Genomic DNA, 10,856 nt, shown 5'->3' on the forward strand with positions numbered 1-10,856 from the left:
ATACTGCATTGAGATGCCACTGCACGCAGCGTTACGTTAATGCGTATATCGCAAATTCTTCCTACACGTTACCCTGTGAATGATTCCGGCAGAATGGAGATGTCGGATGCCACACAGGATTTGGTAAAGCAAGTAGGACATCCTCTCATGGTCCAGGTCCATGTGGATCACCTGACACAAGCTGGCATCCATCAGCTCCATAACCAGATACCTAGGAGGCAGCAGGTTATTTATCTCCGCCCACGCGGGGAGTATTACGACCTCGGCGAAGCTATGAATAATAATAGCTTGGCCCGCTAACAAATCAATTCCCTGAAGCAGTAAATTGAGCCAGCATCAATATAAAAGCATCATAGGAAGAAAGATTGGAGAGAAGAAGAAAAAAAAAATAAAAACATGTTGCTTACAAATCCTGAAACTCCTCCAGGGACTTCTGAGGTGTAAAGACGTTGAGTAAACGAATGATCTGTGGAGGGAGACATGGATGATTGAGTCAGCCTGGATGATAAGCATGATGAGTAAACGTGGGAGAAGAGTGTGGTGGTGGAGAACGTGACGTACGTTCTTGTGATTGACGCATTTGAGCAGCACCAGCTCTCTGTAGGCTCGCTTGGCGTGCGTCTGGTTCTGAAAAGGTCGGCTGAGCTTTTTCACAGCTACTGGGATGCCCAGGACAGTGTCCAGAGCAGAGCTTAACGCAGTGGGACGAGAAAGAAGCCGTTATTATTATTATTATACTCATCAGCATTGATAGCATGGCAGCAAATGTTTCTAAAAAGAGAAAAAACATGATAGTGTAACCACGAGAGACGAGGTATACAAGTGTTTAACACTGCCCCTGGTGGTCAGTTGGGGTAAAACAGCAGAGGTATGCAAATATATTCTAGGGATGATGAGATTGACTAAAAATTGACTGAAAGCATTCAGACCCCATTTTTTTACTAATCAGATTGATTTTTTTTCTTATTGATCAACATGCAGTACCCCACAATGACAACGTGAAATCTAGAAATGTCTGTAAAACTATTAAAAAGGAAACAAATGATCACATAGACATAAGTATTTAGACATTTTGCAACAATAATTATTTTCTTTCTCGTGAGCGTTGTTGAGATGTTTGATGTTTCTGCACCCACCTGTTGTACAATAAACCGTTTGGACATTATTTGGAAAGGCACACACCTTTCTATATGACAATGCATATCAGAGCCCAAGACTCTGGAGATCCCTTAAAGTGGTTGTCCACCGACGAGCCCCATCCAACTTGATATATACATATATACCATTGGCGGGCGGTCAGGGCCAGCAAAGCCTTCTCTGCTGGCCTAAACACAATCAGAAGCACTGACCTACATTTACACCCTAATGTCTAATATTTGTTCCATGAAATTGTATTAATTTATTCCCAACAGTTTATTCTCTTCATTTCATAGTGTTTCTCTTGGCTGCACTGCTTCCAGTACGTGTTTGTGGATTTTTTGTCCAATCAGATTTCAGCCTCTATGTGCTGCCGTCACTCTAATCTGCCCAGGGCCTTCAGAATCAGTATTGCTCTTTCTTTAACCAATCAGATTTCATATTCTCCTCACAGGGCAGCTAGCTGGCTCAGGATAGCGTCAGCATTTTTCCGTTCTCTGATTGGTTGGTCAGAAGGAAACTGTTACCACCAAGTTCGACTGGCAAAACATGTGTGTAGTTCTGCACACATTAATACATCAGAGTTAGACATTATGCGAAGGAGGAAGAGAAATTGATTTGGTCTCAGACATACTTAAAAATCAATTTTCAGGAAAAGCTAGACATTGTGAGGAGGTCAGCTAGCCCCGAAGCTAGCTAGCGTGTCTCAGCCCGGGGGAAAGGGTTTGTTCTCCACTTCCAGACCAGTGAACACGAGCGGTACCACTGGATTAGAGACTCTGAGGAGCAGTGCAAATGATGAGTCTGCATCTCTGGTGAGTAGGTTGTATTTTATTTACATTTTATATGTTTTTGTCATGTTATTAGACAAATATTGATTCTGTACTGCTCCAGATGATGTAGGTGCACAGTTGTGGTTGTAGTGTAGAGGTTTGGAGTCTTAACTGGGTTTCTTGCTTTAGTAAAATGGTGTTCACCCTCCATATGTGTAATGCCTCTCTCTCTCTCTGTAATACCACGTGTTGTTATATTGCGTTTGGTATTGTATTGATAGTTTCTCCAATTGTGATGTGATAGTGGTGGTAGTAAGAGGTGGATTAGGTTGGGTAAGTCCTCACTGAAGGCCCAGGTACCAAATGCACGGCCCGCCACTGATATATATACCGTATTTTTTCGGACTATAAGCCGCTACTTTTTTCCCAAGTTTTGAACCCCTTGGCTTAAACAATGAAGTGGCTTATTTATGAATTTTTCCGGGGGGTTTCCCGGTTTCACAAAGTTTAAGCCAAAAAACTGAACCCCATAACATTAGATCAATGAAAAAAAAACAATGAAAAACGCACCTAACCTGTGTTCTGAGCTGCACGGCATCGGTAGAAAAAATGTGTTTTTTTAAACGCACGACGATGCCAAAAGATAAACTCCCAAGAGAAATTGTTGTGAAAGGAAGGAGGAAGACAGTGAACAATTACTTTCTTGGTAGGCTACTGTTTAGATACAAGCCGTTGTAGCGCATAGAGTCAGGGTTAACCAAAATAGAACTTTTGGGTCATAATTCCACTAAACGTGTTTGGAGGAAGAAGAATGATGAGTACCATCCCAAGAACACCATCCCTACTGTGAAGCATGGGGGTGGTAGCATCATGCTTTGGGGGTGTTTTTCTGCACATGGGACAGGGCAACTGCACTGTATTAGGGAGAGGATGACCAGGGCCATGTATTGCGAGATTTTGGGGAACAACCTCCTTTCCTCAGTTAGAGCATTGAAGATGGGTCGAGGCTGGGTCTTCCAACATGACAATGACCTGAAGCACACAGCCAGGATAACCAAGGAGTGGCTCTGTAAGAAGCATATCAAGGTTCTGGCGTGGCCTAGCCAGTCTCCAGACCTAAACCCAATAGAGAATCTTTGGAGGGAGCTCATGCTCCGTGTTTCTCAGCGACAGGCCAGAAACCTGACTGATCTAGACAAGATCTGTGTGGAGGAGTGGGTCAAAATCCCTCCTGCAGTGTGTGCAAACCTGGTGAAAAACTACAGGAAACGTTTGACCTCTGTAATTGCAAACTAAGGCTACTGTACCAAATATTAACATTGACTTTCTCAGGTGTTCAAATACTTATTTGCAGCTGTATCATACAAATAAATAGTTAAAAAATCATACATTGTGATTTCTGGATTTTTTTTTAGATTATGTCTCTCACAGTGGACATGCACCTACGATGACAATTTCAGACCCCTCCATGATTTTTAAGTGGGAGAACTTGCAAAATAGCAGGGTGTTCAAATACTTATTTTCCTCACTGTATATTGACAGTAGTAAATATTTAAAGTGTCCCAGTGTGATTGTGATCCATAAACCACTAGTCAACTCAGATAATGCTTTTCAAAAGGACATATTTAAGGCGTAATAGGATTACGTTTCGCTCAACAACACAGTACATTCAAAAACTCTACCGGTTGTTCATCTATACCAATACACGTGAAAATGGCGTGACGGTGGCACTCACCAGACGATACCCTGCGCCCCGGAGCCAATAGCACGGAGCTGCTGGTAGCGCCGCAGTACGGTGAAGGTAGAGTCCCCCACCTGCACACTGTAGAAATGTCCTTCCGCTTCAGTCATGGTTCCTCTATCTGAGCGGACAATTCAAACCTGAAAAAGGTTGAGGGGCGAAAAAAACAAGAGAGAGAGATAGGGTGGGTGGGAGGGAAAGAGTGAGAGTGTGAGCGAGGGAGAGGGTGATGCGCTCGGCTGAGAAATATTACGCCAAGTCATCGCTTAGCGTGCACGCTCATTCCTCACCAGCTTTACTGTCTCAGAGCAGTGTGTGTGGGAGACGACTCTCTGAATGACTCATACAAGGAGAACCAGACATAAAGCTTCATTAGAACCACGCAGACGAATGTCCATTGTCCAAACAAAAAAAAACATTAACAATGACGCAGCAAAAATAGGCATCAATCCCGCTGATCAGGATAAAAACTGACTTTTTAATCAGTATCTGATCAGGAGCTTTTATCACATCCTGGAGTTAATACACGGCTGAAAAACTGATCTCGATCAACGAGACCCTCCCGAAATGTCCATCATTCTGATTCCTTATTACATATTGATTACACGTTAGCTAATACATGTCGAATTGGCGGGGAGGAGGAATAAATAAATAGAGCAAATCCAAGCAAGTTAATCATCGTTAGCATAACTACACTCGCTAAGGCTTCGACACTATTAGCGGAGGCTTTGCTGAGGTTGGAACGTCTTAATAAGGCCTTTGGATCTCCGGTGTGGAAACGGATGAACGTAATCAGTTTAAAGAGAGCTCTATAATCCAATATCTTAATGGAGCTACTTCGGAGAGCATCCAGCCACGGGAGCAGTGGCACCGCTTTTACGGTAAGAAAGGAACGCAATCGTAAAGCGTTTTGCAGAATCTGACTACCATGCCTGGTTTATATAAAGGGGCTTTTTACTTGTTGCATCTACGTTACAGCACTGTGAAATTCTTTCTTCGTAACATCCCTAGGGTGAGATCAGAGCACAGCGTCAGCCATAAAACAGTGACTCTGGAGAACAGAGGGTTAAGAGCCTTGCTCAAGGGCCTGAGAGTGGCAGCTTGGGCTTGAACACCTGACCTTCTGATCAGTAACCCAGAGCTGACCACTTTCCCATATGACATGAATACATAACGACCAAAAACTGCATATGCAATTATGTTTGAGTTACACTGACCAGGCATAACATTATGACCACCCGCCTAATATTGTGTTTGCCCCCTTTTCACTGCCGAAACACTCATGACCCGTCAATCATTAACAGCAAGAACTTCTTCAGCAGTCTGAGCTACAGGAGTTCGTCTGTTGGATCGGACCACACGGGCCAGCCTTCGCTCCCCAAGTGCATCAATGAGCCTCGACCCTGTCGCGGGTTCACCACTGTTCCTTCTTGGAGCGCTTTTGATCGATTCTGACCACTGCAGACCAGGAACATCCCACAAGAGCTGCAGTTTTGGAGATGCTCTGACCCAGTCGTCTAGACGTCACTCGCTCAAATCCTTACGCCCATTTTTCCTGCTTTTAACACGTCAATTTTGAGGACTAAATATTCACTTGCTGCATAATGAATATATCCAACAGGCTAACAGGCGCCATGATGAAGAGATAATTAGTGTTGTTCACTCATAATGTTATAATGTCATAGCGTTATGCCTGATCGCTGCATGCCTTTGCTTCTTTGTAGGATCCTCAAACAGCACACAATTTATATATCCCCAAGTTATAGATGTTACTTTTTACATTCTAAACTCCTCGAGCGTGCATACGGTGTTCCTGCAAAACCTCCGAAATATCACCGCTGTCACTGCCGAGTGCCAGAATGATACTAATCAGGCTTACGTTACGCCAAAACAAATTAATACGACCTTTAGAAAGGCATTAATCTCATTTCCAAGACACTGTACTTACAACTAAGTACCAACAGGACACACACACAAACACACACACACACACACACACACACTAAAATGTCAGTACAAGAAAAAAACAGCTCATACCCGACCTTAGACAGGTTCCTGGTTTCGAACAAGACCAAAAAAGAATCATAGGGAAGTGATAGCTAAAATATGACTCTCTCTCTATCTCTCTCTCTCTCTCTCTCTCTCTCTCTCTCTCTCTCTCTCTCTTTGTGTGTGTTAAACACATCCGCTGGTTTAGTGCTAAATCACAGAAGCGCACGGAGGTCGCACTCGCCTCGGCGTTCTCTCTCCTGGAGCTTTATTTCCCCGACTGTGTGAGAGAGGGACGGATACTGCAATCTGTTCGATAATAACGTTGCTAAAGCATGATAGGGAAAGCAATTCAAATCAGGACGAGGTGACGTGCTGAATCACGAGCAAGACAAGGACGTAAAAAGCTGACATCCCGAAGCAAACTGACAAATCCGCACAGAAAAAAGGACGCATGTGTCAAAAGGCTCTGATGATATGTAAATAGTCTGGTGACCTAGAAAGGCAAAACAGCCCTGCAGACTAAAGGGGAGGGGGTGGTGGTGGTGGTGGTGGTGGGGGGGGTCTTATCTTACTTATCATAGCATGTTATTCCTCTATTTGTCTTTTACAAGCCGTGGGTTAAATTCGACTCCGTTCTTAACCTCATGAGTTATAGTTCCTGTCAAAATGCGAGTCCAAGCTCTGCATAAAAAGGTCCACGATGATCCCTATTGCCAATGATCTCTTTAATCATGCCCCTGAGATTCAATACGATGACATCATATGTCCCCTTCCGAAAAACGTTTTATTCCCTTTGCATCAGGACCAGGACGATCTTTTCAGTGCCGATCCAATATCGAGTGGCACCGTCGGGACGGATGTTGATCTGAAACTCCAAATCAATCGATATCAGATCAGATCGGACACTTTTTTCCAGTAATCCTGGACCCTTTTGAAATATCGAACGCCATCATGACGTGTTAAAGCCACTGTCTCTTGCATAGACTTTTATAACCTGCCTACAGGAGCTTTAGAAAGTCTGGGTGTTTAACCGGAGTTGGCGTGAGGGATGTGAGTGCAAGAATCGGATCAGTACCAAATCATCACTCATCAACCTCTGGATTTGTACTGGAATTTCACATTATTATATACATTTTCTCAATATATTACCAAATACCTATTCAAACAACAAACATAGATCAATCTGACCTGCAAAAATACTGAAAGAAAATGCCCTTAATAACAAAACAGCTGGAATGCTAGTTAGAAGTGCAGCTACGCCACTGCCCAAGGAAAGGTAGTGCATACTTCCGTACTGTGTAGTACGCAAAACAGCAGCACGGTAGGTCCAGCCATCCTGACACACTCACACACTCCTGAGTATTCAAGTACGCATTCAGAAGTGGACAGAACCTCCTTTTCCACTCCTTCTTAATCAATTACGCTTTTATAACCAAACCCAAACGACCCACAATGTCTTAGAACAGTTCTTATATCACATCTGCTTAGAATAAATATATGATATTTTATTTTATTCGAAGAAAAAACGCCGCTTTGTTATGATGCAGGTTTTAGTGGTTACCTGACCAACCTAATGGCTGTACATAGCATGCTAACTTGTATAGGGAGGAACACAGCTAGCATCCGGGTAACACACACACACACACACACACACACACACACACATGCGCGCGCGCGCCTGTCCTAAACAGTGACTCGAAGGCAAACTCGAAGCAAACTGACACCCAGGAGCGGTGGTATGTGTGCGGCGTGTGTGTGTGTGAGAAAGCCGTGTAAGAAGCGCTGGTAACCGGCGAACATTTCTCATGAGCCGGCCTGTCTTCTTACCTTCCTGTTGTATAGACAGATGGATTGATGGAAGCTTACCTCCTCCTCCTCAGCTCCTTGGTTGCTCCTTGCTTTTCTCCAGCTCACTCCCATACACTCCACTCCAGCTAACGGCTACACACACCCCGACACACAGCGTCTGGACTGCGGAAGTGCCCCTGCCGCGTTATGGTGTGTCCGTGGCGGCGAGCGCGGTCCGGCTTTTCTCCGTCTTCTCTTTCCACCTCCTTCCTAGGGGTGATCGGGGTCAAATCCGAGCTGCTGCCCGTGTTTCGGCGGCATGGCTGCAGGGGCGTAGGTCTCTATGGTGTGTGTGTGTGTGTGTGTGTGTTAGAGAGAGAGAGAGAGAGAGAGAGAGAGAGAGAGACGGAATGACGTCATGGCGCTGCCCCCGGCTCCAAGCTGGAAGTTGGCGGCCAGGCTCCGGGCTCCGGGCCGCGCTTGAGTGCGTGCTCGCCGCAGCCACGCGACAGCCGCCGCGTCTCCCTTCCATACTACGTAGAACGGAAGTACGGACTGAAGGACGTGGACATGTCCATCATTAGAAGGCTAACAAAGAAGGCTGAAGTTAACTTTTTTTATTAGATATAGTACAGGACATAGTTTGAAATGCAGGATACAAATGAATTTCATCAAATAAAATGGAGTTTAATAAACGTTTACATCTACACTACATCTGGCCTCGTTTGGGGATGGATTACATTTTATTACTTTACACTTTGCACCACAAAAATAGTGTTCAAATAACAACAAACGAAAACTAATTTACTAACTATTACTTATAATAATAATAATTGTTTTTTTTTATTATTATAAATGTTGCTCTTATTCGTCTTCTTGTGAGTAGTAGTATTGGTAGTAGTAATAGTAATGGTGGTATTAGTAATAGTAATGGTGGTATTAGTAATAGTAGGAATAGTAATGGTGGTATTAGTAATAGTAATAGTAATGGTGGTATTAGTAATAGTGGTATTAGTAATAGTAGCAATAGTAATGGTGGTAATTAGTAATAATAGTAATAATAGTAATGGTGGTATTAGTAATAATAGTAATAATGGTGGTATTAGCAATAGTAGTAATAGTAATAATTGGTATTAGTAATAGCAGTAATAGTAATAGTAATGGCATTAGTAATAGTAATAGTAATGGTATTAGTAATAATAGTAATGGTGGCATTAGCAATAGCAGGAATAGTAATGGTGGTATTAGTAATAATAGTAATGGTGGCAATTAGCAATAGTAATGGTGGTATTAGTAATGGTGGTATTAGCAATAGTAGTAATAGTAATGGTGGCATTAGTAACAGTAATGGTGGCATTAGTAATAGCAGGAACAGTAATGGTGGTATTAGTAATAGTAATAATGGTGGTATTAGCAACAGCAGCAATAGCAATGGTGGTATTAGCAACAGCAACGGCATTAGCAATAGTAGTAATAATAATGGTGGTATTAGTAACAGTAACGGTGGCATTAGCAACAGCAGGAACAGTAATGGTGGTATTAGCAATAGTAGGAATAGTAATGGTGGCATTAGTAACAGTAATGGTGGTATTAGCAATAGTAGGAATAGTAATAATTAATTAGTAATAGTAATAGTAATGGTGGTATTAGCAATAGTAGTAATAATAATGGTGGTATTAGCAATAGCAGGAACAGTAACGGTGGCATTAGTAATAGTAGCAATAGTAATGGCATTAGCAATAGCAGCAATAGTAATGGTGGCATTAGCAACAGCAGCAACAGCAATGGTGGCATTAGTAACAGCAGGAACAGCAACGGTGGCATTAGTAACAGTAATGGTGGCATTAGTAACAGCAGGAACAGCAACGGTGGCAATTAGCAATAGCAACGGTGGCATTAGTAACAGCAGGAACAGTAATGGTGGCATTAGCAATAGCAACGGTGGCATTAGCAACAGCAGCAACAGCAACGGCATTAGCAACAGCAGGAACAGCAACGGTGGCAATTAGCAATAGCAGGAACAGCAACGGCGGCAATTAGCAACAGCAGCAACAGCAACGGCGGCAATTAGCAACAGCAATGGTGGCATTAGCAACAGCAGTAATAGCAATGGTGGTATTAGTAACAGTAGTAATAGTAATAGTAATGGTGGCATTAGCAACAGCAATGGTGGCATTAGTAATAGTAATGGTAATTAGTAATAGTAATGGTATTAGTAATAGCAATGGTGGTATTAGCAATAGCAATGGTGGTATTAGTAACAGTAACGGTGGCAATTAGCAATAGCAGGAACAGCAACGGTGGTATTAGTAATAGTAATGGTGGTAATAGTAATAGTAATGGTGGCAATTAGCAACAGCAACGGTGGCAATTAGTAATAGTAGGAATAGTAATGGTGGTATTAGTAATAGTAGTAATAGTAATGGTGGTATTAGTAATAGTAATGGTGGTATTAGTAATAGTAGTAATAGTAATGGTGGTAGTACCGGGGCCTTTTATTTATCACATGTGCAGCACAGTGAAATTCGTTACATATCCAGGTGACGTTAGGAAGCTGGAGTAAGCGCAGAGAGTCAGCCATGATACAGCAGTTTAAGGAGCCTTGCTGAAGAGTCCAAGAGTAGCAGCTTGGATATACTGGGGCTTAAACTCCTGACCAGCAACCCAGAGCCGGATTGAGCTGGAACCTTTGAGTAATAATAGAAATAGTAGAAACAGTAATTGTATAAGTATTAGTAGTTAGTAGTAGTAATAGTAGTAGTAGTGGTAGTTTTAGAAGTATTTGTAGTAAGTAGTAGTAGCAGTGGTAGTATTGGTGGTGGTAGTAGTAGTAATAAGAGTAGTATTGGTAGTAGAAGCAGTAGTAGTAGTATTGGTAGTTAGTAGTAGTAATAGTAGCAGTAGTAGTAGAAGTATTGGTAGTTAGTAGTAGTAGCAGTGGTAGTACTGGTTGTTGTAGTAACAGTAGTAGTGGTAGTAGTAAAAGCATCGGTAGTTAATAGTAGTAGCAGTGGTAGTATTAGTAGTTAGTAGTAGTAATAGTAGTAGTAGTGGTAGTTTTAGAAGTATTTGTAGTAAGTAGTAGTAGCAGTGGTAGTATTGGTAGTAGTAGTAGTATTCAATATTCTGTTTACATTTTTGCTACTGTTCACTTTATCTCGTTACAACAGGTTTACTGGTGGAGCTATTTTGTGTTATGTGTGTTGTCTTGCACTGTTTGCACCAGGTTGCACACATGCACTTTATGTGGCGAGGACACTTACTAGTCCTTCGCCCTGTGTTTTCTGTTTCTGTGATCATTGTCTTATGTTGTTTTATGTCGCATCAGGGTTCTGGAGGAACGTTGTTCAATTTCACCGTTTACTGCGTCAGCTATATATGGTTGAAATGACAAAAAAAGCTTTTTGACTTGACTTGACTTGACC

At 42.4% G+C, this 10,856-nt stretch overlaps 1 protein-coding gene across 1 annotated transcript in view; it reads right to left on the reverse strand.

The window, feature by feature from the left end:
• Positions 1-8,091, reverse strand: part of mapk9 (mitogen-activated protein kinase 9) — a 17,703-nt gene extending 9,612 nt beyond the window's left edge. The window contains exons 1-5 of the mRNA XM_046867410.1: positions 7,510-8,091; positions 3,646-3,791; positions 562-691; positions 408-466; positions 73-211 (exon numbers count right to left, since the gene is read on the reverse strand). Coding sequence (XP_046723366.1) covers positions 73-211; positions 408-466; positions 562-691; positions 3,646-3,761 — 444 coding nt within the window. The 5' untranslated portion in view covers positions 3,762-3,791; positions 7,510-8,091. The remainder of the gene's footprint in view (positions 1-72; positions 212-407; positions 467-561; positions 692-3,645; positions 3,792-7,509) is intronic.
• Positions 8,092-10,856: the final 2,765 nt, after the last annotated feature.

This window comes from Silurus meridionalis, chromosome 15 (genome assembly GCF_014805685.1).
Source record: "Silurus meridionalis isolate SWU-2019-XX chromosome 15, ASM1480568v1, whole genome shotgun sequence".
Taxonomy (NCBI): domain Eukaryota; kingdom Metazoa; phylum Chordata; class Actinopteri; order Siluriformes; family Siluridae; genus Silurus; species Silurus meridionalis.